At 42.1% G+C, this 19,712-nt stretch overlaps 1 protein-coding gene across 1 annotated transcript in view; it reads left to right on the plus strand.

Annotated features, from left to right (window-relative positions):
* The window catches only part of Ros1 (ROS proto-oncogene 1, receptor tyrosine kinase), a 100,343-nt gene that overhangs the window by 61,932 nt on the left and 18,699 nt on the right, over window positions 1-19,712 (plus strand). The window contains exons 32-38 of the mRNA XM_051175318.1: window positions 2,621-2,789; window positions 3,996-4,113; window positions 7,682-7,872; window positions 11,005-11,088; window positions 14,997-15,129; window positions 16,482-16,644; window positions 19,015-19,079. Coding sequence (XP_051031275.1) covers window positions 2,621-2,789; window positions 3,996-4,113; window positions 7,682-7,872; window positions 11,005-11,088; window positions 14,997-15,129; window positions 16,482-16,644; window positions 19,015-19,079 — 923 coding nt within the window. The remainder of the gene's footprint in view (window positions 1-2,620; window positions 2,790-3,995; window positions 4,114-7,681; window positions 7,873-11,004; window positions 11,089-14,996; window positions 15,130-16,481; window positions 16,645-19,014; window positions 19,080-19,712) is intronic.

The raw sequence follows: 19,712 nt of genomic DNA on the forward strand, positions 1-19,712 counted from the left end.
AAAGCAGTCCTTTCTGCATGCGTGAGCATATGTAGCACAGATTTGTGTGTGAGCATCTGTAGTATGGGTGTGTGTGAGCATCTGTAGTATGGGTGTGTGTGTCTGTGGTACATGTGTGTGTGTGAGCGTCTGTGGTACAGGTTCGTGTGTGTCTGCAGCAAGGGTGCATGTGTGGTGAGTGATGGTAGATACATGACCTCCAGCTGGAAGTTCCATCTCTTTTTGAACAACTTGGACTTGCCCCTTAATGACAAGATTGCTGACAATGACCCATAAATCCACATTGGGACACTTGGAGGGTGAATAGTGAGGGGAGATAGGTAGGTGTTCCTTCTAGTTATTGTTTTTCTTTATAAACAAAGGAACAGCATGGTAGATTTTTGTCGTTCTGACACAGTTTTCTTGCCTGGAAAATAAAGACCACAGAGCATAAGCTAAAGATGTATTTATTTGTTGTTTGTTTTGAGATAAGGTCTTTCCTATACAGCTCAGGCTGGTCTTGAATTCTTCGTATGGCTGAAGATTTCCCATGACCTTGAATTTGTGATTCTTCTGTGTCGCCTTCTGCATGCTAGGATTAAGGTTTGCGCCACCACACCTGGGGTTTTGATACCCACCCAGGGCTTTGAGTATAGTAGGTGGGCACTTTACCAACTTAGCTTACGTTCCAGTCCTCAAGCTAATTTTTAAATTTACATCCTGAATTACGTAGATTTTTAAAAATATCTCAAAAGTGTATAGAGACAGAACATATTCAATTCAAAACAAGGGGAAATAATTTTACTTTGGCTTGTTTTCATAGAAGCCCATTAAACCGTATTTCCCCTTCAATTTTGTTCTCTACTGGCACTATGTATTTCTGAAGTTCTGATCTGAGTTATTACAGGCTAGACAGTCTCCAGCACTGCTCAGATAGCTGGACAATCTCTCTGGGGTAGCCTGCAGCCCCGTGCTTATTAACTTCTGACAAGTGGAAGGTTCCATCTCTGTGTGATTTTTCTGGGATAGCCCACGATGGCTGCCAAGTTGGTGGTTTGCCCGGAACATTCACTACCGCAGTGAGGCCAGTCTGCTGCCAGTTTCCCAGCAAGGACTCTTGGTAAACATCTCCCTTGCATTTTAGGAGCTCTGCTGATTTCCAGATGCTGTAAAATGTGGAGTCTGCTGGGCCAGTCGCTAAAGGCTAATTATATACCGTATCATTAAGAAGGAAGGACCTGACTGGCTTAAGTTTCTAGCTGGGAATAATCTCTCCCTCTTCCTCTTCTCTTCCCTCTCTCCTTACCCTCCCTTCCTCCCTCTTCACACACACACACACACACACACACACACACACACACACACACACAGAGTACACAATGCACATTGAATCACCTGTTTCATTAAGCCATTTCATTGTGCCTCAGTGGGACTGATATAGTCACCAGTTTAGTGCAAGCATCGCCTTGAAGAGCATTTCTGTTTCTTACTGTTTGATTCCCTCCGTCCTTCCATACCCCCTTTTTTGTAATGTGGCGATCTGCTTCCTGAAATTGCAATAGAAGATATTCCTAACTTTATAGAAACTAATGTAAAGTGCTGTCTGATGACATGATGCCGCCCCGTGAGGACTGAATGAAAACGGAGATGCACAGGGATGTTTATTTATGGAAACTGACCTTAGGAAATGCTACCAAGAAAAAGACTATGAGCTCCTGACAGAATGCCACACTCTTTGTCTTCCCGTCCGTATAAAAAACCCTTGCCATTTTCAAGTAATCATTTCTAAGGATCTAAATAGAAAGGTTCTCAAAAAGTAACTCTGCAGAGCAAAAAGCTTCACGTAGCTGCATTGAAAGACTATCAGATACCTAAAGTGGATCGAAGCCAGATTTCCTGTGTTTAACATGCACTTCGCTGCAGAGGATCTGTGCGATGGTGGGCGAGAGTTTGCCCTCCTTGGAGGACTTGGGGCTCCCAGGAATGCATGGAAAGCGTGGCTGGCACACTCTGAAATGGCATTAGAGGAAAATTCCAAATGTTTTTGGTTTGTTTGTGGATTTCAACTAGGAATCAAAACACATTAGATTATGAGTTGAAAATGGGCAAGTCCCTGGAATTGAGGCTGTCCTCGCTTTAGTCCATCCTTGTCCCTACACCATGACTTTCTTTCTTAGGAATCATGCATTTCAGGAGAGCAGCACATCTCAGCTTCAAATCTTCCTCATTGTACGCAGTCAGGGTGCCCACCTCACAGTCAGGTTAAAGGGGTCACTCATCTGATTGTAACCTGACGTGGACAGCAGCGGAGCCATGTGTTTGAGGCTAGCGTTTGGAACTAAACACCATAAAGAAAAAGATTCGCTTCTTTATTTATTTATTATGCAGGCAGTGTTCTGCCTGCATGTATCCCTACAGGCCGGAAGAGGGCGCCAGATCTCATGACAGATAGTTGTGAGCCACCATGTGTTTACTGGGAATTGAACTCAGGTCCTCGGGAAGAGCAGCCAGTTCTCTTACCCTCTGAGCCATTTCTCCAGCCCCTTTATTTTTAGCATACATAAATTTAAGTTTGAATCAAGTTCTTTGTCCACCATTTTCTGAAAAGAATAAAAATCATAGTTGTACTTCTTTTTTCTAGTGGAAATATAATGAGTTTTACCACGTTGAAGCTTCATGCAGCCAAGGGCCGGTCTATATCTGTAATATTGCAGACCTAAAGCCTTATACTCCCTATAATGTCCGAGTGGTGGTGGTCTATATGACAGGAGAAAATAGCTCTTCAAGCCCAGAGAGCTTCAAGACAAAAGGTGGGTGTTAGTATCCTCCCCAGCAATACAGACTTCGCTCGTCTCCTAGTCCCACCAGCCCAATTCTAGAGGCACACACGCTTTCTTAAAAGACAGATTATATTTACCTTTAGTCTATGCTTGTTAGTGTTTTGTCTGAGTACCTGGTACCAAAGTTAGACACAAGAGAGTGTTGGGTCTCCTCGATCTGTAACTGGAGTTACAGGTGACTATGGGTCATTATGTGGGTGCTGGGAGCAGAACCTGGGTCCTCCGCATAATTAGCAAGTGTTCTTAACCTCTGGGTCATCTCAAATGTTTTCCCAAAAGAGTCATTACTATGTCTGTAGCATATGTGAATGATTTGTCGAGTCAGGAGTTGTTACAGGAAGAACCAAAAACATATTGGTTTGGATTTATAGGACCCTGAGACAAGCAAACTATTTATTGTTTCATTTTTTTTTTTTTTGATATCCTTTCCAGCTGCATTGTGTTTTGCAGCAGGAACTATATAAAACGGGGTAGCTGAATGTTCCAGGAACACTTACAAAATAACTTCTACAGTCCAAATGCTAAAATGAAAACAACAAAACAAACCAAATTCTACACATCTCTTCAGTTACCGTTCTGAATACCATAACTCCAGGTTGATTCCTAGGAGGGTAGAGAGGAAAATGCTCCAAAACTGTGATGGCTTCTAAATTTGTGCTTACCACTTATTTGTATCAAGATGAGATCCACAGTGAATCTTCCCACTAACTAGCCAATCCACCACCAACGAAAGCTTCAGATACTCACTTAAAAACACATGTGCTTCGGGGCTGGGGAGGTAGCCCTAGTAGGAAAGTGCTTGCTGTGCAAGTGCGAGGACCTGAGTTCAGTTCCCAGAACTTACACCAGAAATCTGGATATGGCAGAGCATTTGTGATTCCCGTGCTATGCAGGTGGAGAGAGGTGAGTCTCCAGGCTCCTGGGTCAGCCAGCCTGGTCCAATGTCTGAGCACCTGATTAAAGAAAGACCCTCTTAAAAAAAGCAACGTGGGTGGCGCCTGAAGACCAACACTTGAGGTTGATCTATGGTATCCGAATACATAAGCACATGCACACACCCACAGACAGACAGACAGACACACAGGCTTTCTTTGGCGTATCCCTGAGAAAGATAACCAATGCCAAAAATTTTATACTTCTAACATGTCAGTCAATTCTCTCTTTATCCCCATGAAGCTGGAGTCCCAGGCAAACCAGGCATCCCGAAATTACTAGAAGGGAGTAAAAACTCAATCCAGTGGGAACAAGCTGAGGATAATGGAAGCAGACTGATGTACTATATCCTTGAGGTCAGGTACGTATCACATGATGCTTAATGTACCACAGAGAGATAAGCAGTTGGTTACAAGGTGGTCAGAAGTAATAATTTTGTCGAAGTACATTTTATACAGGAAAGGGAATCATTAAGGACTTTTACATGTGTCGCTATGTTCTTCAATCACTTCCTAATGTCAGCTTTGACCTCCTAGTGATAAAACATACCACATGGTTCTCAGAAATATGCGACTGCTCATTCAGACGTCACAGAAACCACTCCATCGAAGCTCATGCCACTGACATTTGCTTAATAGCTATCTGATTAAGAAGCTGAGCCAATGTTTGGTGTCAGATGACAAATAAATGTAAATTTATGGTACACACACACACACACACACACACACACAGTTAAATGCTCTCAGGTGAGAAGAAGTTATGTATTTTTTCAGAATCCGAATCTAGGGATAGGGCTGAACTAATGAGAAATATGTGGGCTTCTCTATCTCTCTGAGGGGAACAGTTTGAATGTGTTTCTAGAGATGGAGAATGTGCTGTCCACTGAAACAGCTCAGCAGCTGAGCCATGCGTACCCTCAGACCCAGCCAGTTTGAGGAGCTCAGTGAGGGAACAGGCCCAGAAGGACCAACCTCATGCCAGCTTGAGGAGAGAATTTCAAATTCCAAAGACACTCCCCTCACGGGACTACGAAGCCATCTTTTAACAGGCTTCAAGGACAAAAGTCACTTCCATAATTATAGTCTGGCAACTTGAGCTGTAGATCTATTTTTGCTTCGTCTCACTCTGGCATCCCCAGAACCTCAGAAAATTTCCTGCTCACATTAGAAAATCTTGGCTATATAATCTTGGCTATATTTTCAGCTGAAGCCTTCAGGAAGTATTTTGTCACTGTATTTCATGCACAGTAAAGAATGTTCTTAGTAGAACTATCTTGGTGGCCTGTGACTAAAATTGTGTGTGACATCCAGGCCACAGCATTATTCTTACTAGGAACCTTTAGTGTGTTCCTCTGAGGAAGACCTTAAATATGTAATTGCACCTAAATAGCTTCCATCCTCTTGCCCTGGTCCACTATTGGTACTGAAATACCAACACTATAGGACAGGAGGAAGTATTTTCACTAAGTCTACTCTTGGGAAAGTTCGACTAGTTAGTCTAGTTAGTTAGCCTAATTCTAGTTAAATGCTATTTTTTATTTTTTTTTACCCCCTACCCAGTCTTGGAGACTAAATCTAGAGCATGCTAATTAAAACCTCTGCCACTGAGTCACATGTCAAGTTACCCTTTAACTTCTTGAGAGCAGACCCTCACTGAGTTGTCCAGACTGGCCTTGCATTTGTCCTGTATAGCCTGGTTATGATGTGAACTTGTCTTCTGCTTGCCTTAGCTGTGAGAGTAGTGGGAAAATACACAAATTTGGCAACTTAAAGCCACATAACTTTCCTCTTACAGTTCACCTGGCTAGAAATCTGACATCAGGCCAGTTGGGGGTGGCACACACCTTTAATCCCAGGGCTGGGGAGTCAGAGGCAGGTAGATCTCTGAGTTTGAGGCCAACCTGCTCTGTAGAGTGAGTTGTAGGACAGCCAGAGCTACACGGAGAAGCCCTGTCTCAAAGAAAACCAAACCCCCCCCCCCACACCCCTCTACCTGACAGAAGGGTAGAAGGAGGGATCACACTCCCGTCTAACTTTCTAGGGAAGACTACTTTCACCGTGCCTTAGCTTCTTGTACTGGGCCTGGTCCCTCAGTGTTGTTTGACTTGCATATGTATCTCAGCCACAGCCTCACACACTCTCTTTTATGTGTCTGGGCTCACCTTGATCTTTTTCTAAAAGAACACTAGGCACCTGACTACAACATGCCTTCATTTAGGATATGTTCATCTTAACATGACCTATGCCACGACCTTATTTCTAGTCAAGGTCACACATAGGTTGAATAGGTATAGATTTCAAGTGTAGGGGGGATGTTATTCATTCTGGTTACTATTTAGATCCTCACTGGTTTGTTTTTCCTGAAACATAAGTGTTTTTTTTTTTTTTTTGTCTGTAAAATGGGAATAATGATGTCTCCCTTTGGGTTGTTATGAAGACTCAATGAAACAAAAGACATAGTAAACTCCACTATGTTGCATCGTATTTGGAAGCTGCTCAACTAATGTCAGGGGTTTCCATTGCCTTTGCCCTCCAGGGGCTGTGGAGAGCACTTCACTAGGGGCCTTTCTGGTTTAAAAATCAAAGTTATTTGATTTAACAATGAAATTGCCAACACTTACCCTTCGGCTGCACAAAATATAAAAGTAGGATGACATAATGATTTGAGCAGGGTGGCCCTGAAGACACCTTGCTCCTTGTTTCCCATTTTCTGTTCTCCTGGGGCTCAGTCCTTGTGCCCTAGTGATTTCTCAAGGCAGCTGTCTGTGACCTGAGACGTTTCAGACCCACCATGTTCTTCCTTGCTACAGAAGACTGGAAGACACTGAACTTGCCTCTCGCAATGGTGCTATTAAAAGTCATTCCAGTTTTATCCTCTGAACGCAGCCATTGTACTACTTTCATGTCCATATGAAGATCAATATGGATTGGCTTCGAGGAGAGTATAGGCCAAAATAAAAGGACTAGATAGATCTTAGCATCTCATATACACTGATGACTTTGGTGGCTGAACTATCTGCCTATAATCAATGTACGGAAGTATTATAACATCCTTTCAATGTGAAATTCTATATTTTACCCACATGTTGCATAAATCAATTACAAGTGACACAGGAGACTGAAAACTTAATGAAGATATAAGCCAAGTATGGTATTTATGTCTTTAATCCAAGTATCCAGGAGCAAAAAACTGGAAGAACATATGTTCAAGGCCACCCTGGCTGCATCAATAGCTCTGTTCCAGAAACCCAGCCAACCAAGCAACCAAGCAAGCAAAAAGACTAGGGAGATGGCACAGTGGGTGGGTGAGGTACTTACTGTGCCATCATGAGGATCTGAGTTTGAACCCCCAGGACCCACATGAAAAAGCCAGCTGTGGCTTTGTACATGCCTGTGACAGCAGCGCCATGATAGGTGGAGACAGGAAGATCTTCCAGGGCTAGCCCAGGTTTAGCAAGAGATCCTGTTGTAAGGAAGAAGGCAGAGAGTAATAAAGCAGGATGCGCAATGTTTCCTTCTCAACTTTGCTACACATGCAGGGCTGCATACATGCATGTACACATACACCATACATACATGCAGGAAAGAAAAGATCAAACAAAAAAAAGGAAAAAAGAGCAAACTTTCTAGCTAAAGAAAATGTGAGGTAAGTATGTGTTTGAGGCTCAGCAGCTTCCTGCATTTTAAACGGTAGGAACAGGCTTATCAGCTTCCTCTTTGCAGTTGATTATCCCTTGCTCTTTTGGTGAATTTAGTTGCTTTGCTCATGGATCACTAAGACTTTGATAAATTTGCTCTGTTCTGCAGCAAATCATATGACAGAAATAAGGTCAAGGGGTCAAGTGTGTGATGGACGGTGAGGGGCTAGAAGTGACACCAGGGTGTCTGGTGTACTGTAGGTGACTATTGATGTACTGCTTTCTTTTGCAGAGAAGGCATCTCAAATGGCTCACAGAACCAGAGTTTACGGTGGAAGATGGTGTTTAATGGGTCCTGCAGAAGCATTTGCACATGGAAGCCCCAAAACCTGAGAGGAACGTTTCAGTTCAGAGCAGTGGCTGCTAATGATATTGGGTTTGGAGAATATAGTGAAATCAGTGAGGATATTACATTCCTGGAAGGTATGTTAACACACTCACTAGCTTATTACATAAACGTCTAGTGCCAAAGACAGAGAGACATTCTTAATATTAGCCACAGAGATGATGACCGAATAGCTTATCATACACACTATTGAATGGCTCAGTTTATCTAATGTGTTCTTAAAACAACATCCTTATCCTTTTACTTTGCTTCTCAATAGTAAGCGGCCACTCTGAATATCTACAACCCCAGTTCCATGCTTTCATAGACTTTTAGTCATCGTAGGTACTTCCTAGTGCTCTCTCTTACATAAGGGGCTTAGAACTACTTCGTGTCTTCCTTCTTACCTAGCTGGTCCACTGTGTATTCTGCCTTAGGTTGTAAACACCCAACGGTTGCAATTTGCTTCCTATTGCCATGGCAAAACCCTGCTCAGAATGAACTTGAGGATGAAAGGGTTTACTTGACTTACAGGTTATAGCCTACTGTCACTCAAGATGACCCAGGTAGAAACTGAAGCAGAAGACACAGAGAAAAGCAGTTTGCTGCCCTGCTTTTTGGCTCATACCTACATAGCTATCTTTCTTATGCATCCTGGGCCAAGCTGCCTGGGGTTGGTACCACAGTGGGCTGGGCCATTCTATCTTAATCTGAAATCAAAAGATGTCCCCACAGACACACCCAGGCATTTGGTAGAGACAATTGTTCAACTGTAGGCCCCTCCTTCCAGGTGTGTCAAGTAGACAACAAAACTCATCAGTACTCACAGGCCAAAAACGTCAGTGACACATTTGAGTTCTCCCTTTATATAGCCAATAACTTCAATTGATTTTTTTTGAAGAGAAACATAAATTTCTCCTTTTAAAAAATTACATTGATTTCTTTGTGTGTGTGTGTGTGTGTGTGTGTGTGTGTGTGTGTGTGTGTGTGTGAATATGTGTGTGTTTGAATGTGTGTGTGTGTGTGTATGGGCATTTGCCTGCCATAGTAATGTGTGTGCAGGTAAAAAATAACTTTTACAAGTTAGTTCTCTCCCACTACATGGGTCACAGGGATCAAACTCAGATTGCCAGGCTTGGTGGCAAACACCTTTACCCAGCGAGCCATCTTGCTGGCCCAGCATCTTAATTTCTCACTGATGCGCTCCCACATTTCCATTTCCACATTGGCTTTCTTGGTATCTTTTCTCGTCTGTTCTCTCAGCTTAACCACACTGCTGAAGACAATCTTGGTTTGCCCATCCTTGAACGATGTGATTTACTGATTTCAGCGTGGCATGTGAGGCCTCCTGGAACCTGCCCCCCAGGCGTTCATTTTCCTAACTTTTGTCCACTGTGATATAGCTTTTGTAACTAGTTCTTTGTCCTGTAGTGCCTTGAGCCTAAAAGACCGGCCTGCACCATCCCACATGTATCCTTTACCTGGGGTTTCCTTTTTGCCATTGGTATTGTTTAAATGATTGTTTCTTTCTGAGTAAATTGCATCTTGGTCTTTATTCCTGTACAGTATCCCTAGCACCTTTACATCTTTGCTTTCTTATTGCATTTGTTCTAAGGGTTACTTTTCATACACGAACTGTAGTAATTATAGTAGGTCTGATTCTCAATTTACATCATGTATGTTGGAAGTAGCCCCTTGATTTACATTCTTCAACAAAAGCAGATTATAATTATGTGAGCTGTTCTCACCTGGCTGCTGGGAGTTTTTTTTTTTTCCCCTCTTTCCCTCCCTCTCCCTCTCTCTCTCTTCCCCCCCTCTCCTCCCTCCCCCCCCCCTCTGTGTGTGCTGTCGGAATCAAACCCTGGACTTTGCACTGATTTTATGTCACATCTTCAGCAATAACAGGGAATTTAACTTCACTCATTTCTTTTATTTCTAGATTCTTACTAGCATATGTTAATTGGAAATCCTAATGGGCTTGTGACGTTTTCACACAAATATATAATATACTTTGATCACAAACACCCCATTACCCTCTCTCATCCCCTTCCTACTCACTAGGCCTAACTTAAATTAACCCAATGCCATGTATAATTGCTATACCTTAGGCAAAAATGAATTATTTGCATTTTACACATACATTTCACATAAAACATCAGTCATTCCGGGTCATCAAGATGGCATTTGATGACCAGAGTTTGTTACCTGGATAAAAGTAGGAGAAAGCCATCTTCCACAAGCTGTTGCTGGTCTCCAAAGTTGTGTCCAGGCAGGGGAAGTTCATGCACATACACACACGGGCAACACACAGAAATACATAAATAAAAAATGTAACAAAATGTTCAGGAGAGCTTGCTCAGCAATTTAGAGCACTCACTCTTGCAGAGGGCCTGGATTTGATTCCCAGCACCCACATGGTGGCTCACAGCCATCTGTACCTCCAGATTCCCCGGGGATTTGATGGCTCCTGGCCTCTGCAGAAACTTCATGCACATGGTGCACAGATACACATGAGTTCAAACCGCTCATACACATAAAATTAAAAGACAAAGCTGCCATCACCCTGATTTATGTTATAGTCTGTCAGTTAGTGCTTGTCTGGATGCTTAGGTTTTGCAAGTTACGTCTGCTCTCTGTAGCTGCCTCGGTTTCCTTACCCTCCTCTTCCTCTTCTTTTTCACCCCCTCACCTTTCTTCTTCCTAAAATAACTTAAAAATGTAAAGTTTGTTCTTTACTCATGGGAAGGTTTTAAGAAGCTGCGTCCAGGTCTGTCCCACAGGCTGGGGTTTGCCAAGCTGTGGCCTGCACACTGTACACTTGTTTCCTCTGTAAACAGCGTGCGGAAGACATCTTACCACACCTTCATGCTGGCAGCCCTTAGATTAATGTAGTGGATTTAAATGGGTATGTAGATATAAAAGGAAAATAATCTTTTTTTTAATATATGGAGCTAGAGACTACTTTGTTCTGAATTCTTTAAAAAGCATATTTTCTTAGTCATCTTAAAACAGAGTGGGTAGGTTGCTTTGCTGAGATTGGTGACATAAGAAATAGGAAGTAACACAGTTGATTTCCAATTGTCAACTGCCAAACAACTGGCTTGTAGAAATCTCAGAGGAGCAGGCTCCTGCCAGCCGCCGTGTTCATGTTTGGGAAGAAGAGGGACAAGTTATTATTATTTTTTTTTGTGTGTATGTGAATTAATGTCTTTCTCCATTTATATCCTTAGATGGCTTTTGGATAACAGAAACAAGTTTTATACTTGCTGTCATAGTTGGGATATTTCTGGTTGCTACAGTCCCACTGACCTTTGGTGAGTACTGTAGATTTTACAAGGATGTAATAAACTGTTTATTAGATCAAACTGACTGGTTTCTCTTTCAGTTTATCTCATTTCCTACATGAAACATAATCTGATTAAATAAGTTAGTAAAGTTTACAACATTGCCCGAGGATGTCTTTTCATAGCTACTAACTTCTATGATTTTTTGTTTGTTTGTTTGATTGATTTTGTTTTTCAAGATAAGGTTTCTGTGTAGTTTTGGAGCCTGTCCTGGAACTCGCTCTGTAGACCATGCTGGCCTTGAACTCACAGAGATCCACCTGCCTCTGTCTCCCGAGTGCTGGGATTAAAGGCATGCACCACCAATGCCTGTCTTTCTATGATTTTTAAAATCAAGGATGCATTAGTTTTCTTTCATGTAAAGGTTTATTTTGGCTCATAGTTTTGAAGGTGTTGATTCCTGATCAGGCGGTTCTGTGGCTGTGGATGTGTGGCAGCCCTTTGTGGCAGGGGTATGATGCAGTAATGTCCCATCTCACAGCAAGGAACAGAAGAGGATGAGAAAAGAGCTGGGTACCCTCATCATCCTCAGGACCCTGTACCAGAGACAGGATCTGCTATGTAGCCCTGGGTAGCCCGGAACTCACTATGTAGACCAAGCTGACCTCAAATTCACAGACACCTGTCTCCTTTGCCTCCTCTGTGCTGGGACTAAAGGCATGTGTCACCCATACATTTCACAAATTTGAAGTTTTTTATGACATTAATTTAACTCTTTAGTGTATTTTTCCCCACATGAAATTTGGTGACTATGCAAATGCTATTATAAATGTTTGGGAAGACCCCTTTTACTTCACAAATCATTCTGAGCCCAAAATATATTTTTTATTGAAAAGTCTTTTCACGCAATATATTTTGAGTATATTCCCCTTACAGATTGTTTTTTAAAAAATTTAAAGAAGAAATTGTAATTTGTTTTTACTCAAAAAATAAAAAGTAAAAACTTTTCTCCATTGACAAGAAGACTTTCCGTTAGGCCCTGATCTCTGTATTCCAAAGATTTCAAGCTTTAACACATGTACCTTTGAAGAATATTCTAGACGCAAACCACAGCATGGTGACCTTTGGTCACCAGGCAGACAGCTCAGTTTGGAATGAACAGGGCCTGTCACAGGAGACCCACTTTTGACCCGTGGGACTCACTCTTGCTTTCTGACAACTGACAGGCTCACTCAAAATCCCTGCTCATTTATAAAGGATCAGAAAGCGGCAGAATTACAGCAGATAGCCATTTCCCATTATATGTTAGTAATGATATTCCTTAAAGCTCTAACCCTTTCTAATGTTTATTTTAATTATGGTTAAAAACACAGAAAACCCTAAATAGATGGTAGGAAGTTGGGCCCAGAGGCTCCTCACCATGATCATACATTCTGGCTTGTTCCTGTTGCATAATACATGTCAACATCTCATGTGCTCAGCTCCCCACGCCTTGGTTTGGGCTATATATAAAATGTATGAACTCTCCATCTACTGCTGATATCAAGACCCGCCCCCGCCCCCAGGATAGTAAGAAGGGCATGGTACCAGGAAAGGAATTTCAGCACACATTCAGGAAGCTGTCAGTTTTTATAAGTGAGAGAAAGTTACCAGGGAAAGGCAAAGAAAGAGCTATGCATAGAATACAAGGCCGGATTCCCTCTGGAAAAATAGAGCTACTGTTTAAGGTTTTCCAACCAGTATTCTTTCTCCAATAGTGGCTGGAGGTAAAAGGTCTCAGACAATTCTTTGAACTTGAGCTGGGGTTTCACTTTAAAAAATTCAATCCAGATAACACACACGCGGCTCCTCTAGCTAAGTGGGGAAGCTAAACATTTCGGTGGGGCCCGCTAGGGTTTTAACCTGTGGTCCCGGGGAGTCTGTGTAACCCACAGCCAATGTTTGTGCCACCAAGCCAGTCTTTCCAGAGTTAGTCTCCGCCTGTGGCATATTTGGCTGCTCCTCTGCTTCTTGCTGGGAGGCGAGTTACATGAGGGAACCCTTCATCTCACCTTTCCTTGGCTTCTTTCTCCATCACCGCTACTTGAACCCATGACTCTAGAGGAAGAAAGTGAGACTATTTCAATGTTTTGTGTGCTTTGGAGACATTCTGCGGGTAGCTGACTTTCTCAGGACTTAAAGGTCTTTAATGCGTTTGGAATTTGTGGAATTGGAGGAGTAACTAAGCTAATTTAGTTTTTGCTTCTATTAGTCGTGCGTGTGGTTTTACTAGTAGGAATGTGTGAGTGCATGAGGAAAGACGAAGTTATTAAAATAATGGATAGCAGCAATTCTTTAGAAATCGTGTTGTTCTGAGGCCTCTGTAAAATTGAAACAACGGCTCAATAAATACCGACAGCCTCTGGGTTAGTGAGAAGCCATGTCTGATGTGTGACATGAACCCTGTTGTCGGGAATGAAGGGAAGAAGCTGTAAACTGTAATCAGTGACTTCAGGAGACCGTCCTTTAGTAACGGAGGTAAGCCACTTCTGTATGAGAAGATGCAGTAGGATGTTATAAGTGACATGAAATGTACGCAACAGTGGCACGGGACGATCGTTGACAGCCACAGTTGGCTCTTTAGGGTCATTGGTGGGAGATGAGCAGAGTTTGCAGAAGAATGAGGTGGCCTCTGTCACTGAGGACGCAAGGACGAGAGCCTAGAATAACGGCTTTGGTAAAGGTGCTGCAATGCTCCTGTGTGCCCCCTCAGATGGGATGTCACTTGAGTGAAGCCCTAATGTCCTTGATAAGCAAGGAACTTTGAAATAATGTGCTTTTTTTGTTGATTGTTTCTGTTTTGTTTTGAGACAAAGCTTATCTAGAGCTACTGCTCCTGCTGCCTCAGCCTCAAAAGTGCTCAGAGTATAGGTGTGTACCACCATGCACGTGTTTAAATCTCATTAATCATTTCCACAGTGTTTTCTACTAATTTTGACCCCTGTATAAATAGGTGATCTTACTGGCATAATTGTATTTTAATATTTATGAAAGAATGTTTTTTAAAAAGATCTATTTATCTGACTGTTATGTATACAATGTTCTCTCTCTCTATGTGTGTGTGTGTCTGTGTGTGTGTGTCTGTGTGCACGAGCATGTGCATATGTGCATAGTGTATATGGGGTCAATGTCTGAAGTCTTTTTATAACCCTATACACTTTAATTTTTTGAGACAGTCTGTCACTGTACCTGGAGCTCACTGATCAGCTAGGCTGGCTGGCTAGCAGGTCTCCAAGATCTACCTGTCGTGGATCTCTACCTGCAACACTGGTGTTACATGTATGTGATGCGACACCCAACTCTTATATGGGTTCTGGGGATCTGAACTCAGGTTTTCATGCTTGTGCAACAATTGTGCACTTTGTCCACTGAGTCATCGCCCCAGCTTGCACACACACATTTGTGCCGTTTGCATCACATTGAAAACATTTTTACATTTGATCTCAGCCAAAAGGCTGGGTAGAGATCAACTGAAAGCATTTAAAATGCAGCGTTGTATTGGAAGCAGTTTCTTGGGTCTACTGGAGTGTGATGGGAATGTCTGGATGCAGAAGTAAGTTTGCTTCATTAATAATTATTTTGCAAGTTTTTAAACTTAGTTTGGTTCTAGTTTACAGTTAACTTCGAGAAGTGCAGTTTAATAAGATACTTCAAAATTTATTTGTAGTAGTGAGAAATATAGTGAATTTTACAATTAAAAGAGTACACATTATATGGGTTTTATATAAAATTTTACCAAGATTTAATTTAAAAAACAATTGTTATAGGAATACCTTAAAGTCAGTCTTTGTTATTCTGTCAAGAGTGTTCACACACATATGTGTGTTTAAAACACACCAACATTTTTTAAGGGGAGAAAAGGAAACACTTACTTAGTAAATTGTCTGTTTTCTTTGTAGTCTGGTATAGAGGCTTGAAAAATCGCAAAGCTTCCAAGGAAGGGCTCTCGGTTCTCAACGAAGACAAGGAGTTGGCGGAGCTGCGAGGTCTGGCGGCTGGAGTGGGCCTGGCCAATGCCTGCTATGTAGTCCAGTATGTGGCCCATGCCGTCTTCTTGGATCACATAGTCCGAGTGTGGGCCCAGTAACAAGGGTGTCCGCATGTCTCATTTCCCAGGATCTCCGGGTATCACTGTCAGTAACATTTGCTTCCAGTCTCATATGTGACTTGGGACAAATGACATTGTGGTTATCCTATGAGCGAAGTAAAAATCCATTGCCTTCCATTGTTTAATCATGTGATTAAAAAAAAAAAAACTTAAGGAGAAATGATTCACTTTGGGAAGAGTGAATGGCAGGGAAAGGAAAATGTTCTAGAGCCTTTGCATGTATTTTCTTATTCTGTTATGGAAGCCACATGGTGCCTGCCCATTATCATTAAGGAAAACAAGCATTTCTTTGCATGAGACACTATGTCATACTCTTTGTAAAAAGAATTCTATGGTCATAGCCTTGCTTGCTGAAATCTTCAAAACAGAATTTAAAATAGATATAAAATAGACACAGAAATGAACCAAACCAGCTCTTCAGAGTAGAGGGTATTTTTTTTTTTTATTTAAAGAAAACACTGGGCATCTGATATTTAACATTCTTGCTGGAACTAGAGAGATAGCTCAGTGGTGAAGAGCATTGGCTGCTCTTCCAGAGGACCCAGGTTCAATTCCCAGCACCTGCATGGCTGCTGAGAACTGCCTATAACTCCAGTTCCAAGGGATCTGACACCCTCACACAGACAGAGACAGACATGCAGGCAAAACACCAATTGATACCCACAAAATAAAAATAAATAAATCATTAAAAAGAAGATTATCAGTTAAAAAAACAAAAGCAAAACCAAACAAACAAAACCCCCAATAAACAAAAAACCCAAAACCTCAACGTGTACTTAATTTAGACTAAGTACCAATGGCAGAACAGTCCAAGGTGAAGACTGGCCTTTTGAAGACTAATGTGGTGGCGGAGGAGCCCACTTTTCGGTCACAGTAAATCCTGTCATGAAAGTCACAGAAGCAGGTATGCGAGCCCGGTGAAGGGAAAGCTCTGGGGCCCAGCTGCTTCTCTTGCTGTTTTCTTTATCTGCAGTGGTTTTTCAGGGATCTGCAACCCTGGAATTTCATAGCCACTCATTTTGAAATAAGCAGCCGCCCCAGGAGCCACGGGAAGCCTCCGCCTTCCTGTTCCTGTAGAAACCATGGGATTCAGAAACAAAGTGACCGTACTTTGCCTAAGAAGTCATAGGACAGGAAAAGTGCAGGAGCACAAAATTCCTCATCACCCCACTGGAATGTACAGTGCTGCCCAGGGCTGAGATTGCTCAGTTTCTTTCAAATACAAATGTATACACCTAAGGTCTTTAGGGAGAACAGACATATTGTTATTTTACAGTACTCTTCCAACCCAAGAAGAGATTGAAAATCTTCCCGCCTTCCCCCGGGAGAAACTGAGCCTGCGTCTTTTGTTGGGGAGCGGAGCTTTTGGAGAAGTGTATGAAGGCACAGCTGTGGACATCCTAGGCGTGGGAAGTGGCGAAATCAAAGTGGCAGTGAAGGTAACGTGTGGCTTTGAACTCCTCTACCATGCATATGACCCGAAAAGCTGAAAAGACGCTTTCTAGTACAGCCAGCAAAATGCACTGCATGTCTCCAAGCAGAATTTCAGCCGACTTACTAATAAGTGGTAAAGGCTGAGGGTGGTGAATATGCTAGTGTCCTGGATCTGATCACTCCCCAATGGATATATAAGTCAAACCAACACACTGCAGAACAAAATTATGTACAAATAGTACACCAACTAAAAAAATAAGATAAATTTGGGGTAGGATGGCTCAGTGGTTAAGAGTGCTTGTTGCTCATGCAGAGGACTTGGGATAGATGGTTCATAAGCATCTATCCGTAACTCCAGAACCACGGGATCCCAGTGACCTCTTCTGACACCCAATGGCACCAGGCACACACGCCATGCACATGCATGCATGCAGACAAAAACACACGCAAAATAAAATGAGCATTTAAAAAGTAAGTCAAAATTTAAGAATGGCAGGATGTAGAAGTCTGTCATTAGCTACAAAGCCATCCATTATTTTTCCCATATCTGCTGGGCTTTTAAAAGGAGACTATAACCAGGGCTTATGTTACTACTAAAGCTATTAATTAGTAAGACCTAGCAGAGTTTTATTTCCCATTGAAAATACTCTAAGAGGGGGCTAGAGAGAATAGCTCAATTTGTAGAGTTCTTGCCGAGTATTTCAAAAGCCCTGGGTTTGATCCCCAGCACCACATAAACCATGGTGTGATGTGCGTGCCTGTATTCCCAGCCCTGCAGAAGAAGAAGCAGGAGAATCAAGTTCAAGGTCATACTTGACTACACACAGATTCAGAGGTCAGCCTGAGCTACAAGAGGTTCTGCTTCAAAACAACAACAGCACCCTTCACATGAACTAGAATTGTCCAACACATCTACCAGGAACCGACTAGAACTTAGTGTACCTTCTCAAACCTACTGGCCCTGGGCTCTGTTTTAACTGTTGAATTCTGCCCCTGAGGCTCACACGGCTTTAGTAAACATTTAAACAAACAAGTATTTCCACTAAACTTTACTTACAAACATTGAAGTCTGAATTATCTATGTCATGAAATACTACTCTCTTCCTGATTTCCTACCCCATTTAGGAACAGTTTTCCTCTTATGTTGTATTCGCTGGAACTGAGATCACAGAGTTTTAGGATAGAATTTTGTGATTAATTTACATCTATTGACTAGTAAAGAGTACCATTCCTCCCAAAACAAAACACCAGGGAGCGACTGCAAGTAAAGTGGGAAGGCTAATATTGCCAAGAAAATCTGCAAAGATGCTGACCTATTTGAACTATTGAATGCCCAAATTAGTGTGTCTTTAAATTTTTCTGTATTTCTATATATGGAAAGAGGGTTCGACCATTAAGAGCACTGGCTGCTCCTCTTGGAGATCCAATTTTGTTTTTGTTTCGTCTTTTTTTAAAATTTAAATTCAAAACAAGGTTGTTTTACATGTCAATCCAGTTCCCTCACCCTCCCACCCTCCCCTCCCCTATCACCCCACCAACCCCCCCACCATCCCTTTTCTGCTCCCCAAGGAGAGTAAGGTCTTTCCTGGGGAGTTTTCAAAGTCTGTCATATCATTTGGGGCAGGGCCTAGGCCCTCCGGCCATGAGTCTAGGATGAGAGAGTATCCCTCTATGTGCAATGGGCTCCCAAAGTCCATTCCTATACTTGGGATAAATACTGATCCATTACCAGAGGCCCCATAGACTGCTCAGACTTCCTAACTAACACCCACTTTCAGGGAGTCTGGGGCAGTCCTGTGCTGCTTTCCCAGCCATCAGACTGGGGTCCATTATCTCCCCATTGTTCGGGTCAGCTGATTCTGTGGGTTGCTCCAGCCTGGTCTTGACCCCTTTGCTCATCACTCCTCCCTCTCTGCAACTGTGGAGATCCAATTTTGATTCCCAGAACCCTTATGGCTGCTCACTTACATCTGTAGCTCTTGTCCCAAAAGATCCAATGTACACATGTGATATACCAACATACATACAAAGAACCATACACATAAATAAACAAAAAATTAATTAAAAACACAAAATAAAAACATTCCATATTTCACAGGGACCTTATATTTTTGTTCCTCAGTCTCTTATCTAGCAGACAGATATTCTTGATTGAACAGCAGTAATTATAGAAGTTTTAGACCACACACAACACCAACAGGGGATTTTCAGATTATAAGCCATGCCATATCTGTGATTTAGTTCCGGATATCATAGTGGATATTGCAACAAAACAAGCAAAACAACAAAGAAGACAAAATAATATAAAAAAAAAATGTTCCCTCTAATCCACCTGGCTCCCAGTGTCTGATTTCTGACTTCTCCATTTCTTACAGACCTTGAAGAAGGGCTCTACAGACCAGGAGAAGATTGAGTTCTTGAAGGAGGCACACCTGATGAGGTATTAGCATAATTCATACAGTAATTTTCTCTGACTAGCATGGATAGAAAGCTTTTATTTGTCTTTGTTGGATTTTTAACACCCCAAATGGCCAGGTCATTCTGAAAATAAATAGGAATAAAATAAAAGGAAATAAATCTGTAGCATTAATTAGTCTATAGACGTAAATCTTCAGAGTCTGGGTAGGTAGTTCCCAGGCAAATGATCCTCCCATCACGTATCTTTAATTAGGAGTGTATTCTGTAAGCAAATTCGGAGGTGCTTCTGCTTTTGAAATGTAGCTGTTCTTAGTGAGGGATAATGAGTCAAGCAGACTCAGGAAGATACCATGTTATGAGATCTGATGTTAGCAAGAACATCTCTTAGAAAACTTGTCAGCAAGGTTTCCATCTGCAGTCATCATGAGAACTGCTCAAAGACATCTTAAGGAGAAAAGGGAGGTAGAGGCTCATGGGAAGTTAAGCTGGGTCCTCTAATTAGTCTGGGGCTTGGTCACTATAATGTCTTCACGAACCAACCAGGTCCAAACCTGAATATCTAAGTTGTTCCCCTAAAAGGGAGAGACTACATGTCATAATTGTGATGACACACACATGCTTCCAAACATCTTTTGAAGAAGGCTATTCGTCAAAA

Source organism: Phodopus roborovskii, unplaced genomic scaffold (assembly GCF_943737965.1).
Source record: "Phodopus roborovskii unplaced genomic scaffold, PHOROB, whole genome shotgun sequence".
NCBI classification, from domain to species: Eukaryota; Metazoa; Chordata; class Mammalia; order Rodentia; family Cricetidae; genus Phodopus; species Phodopus roborovskii.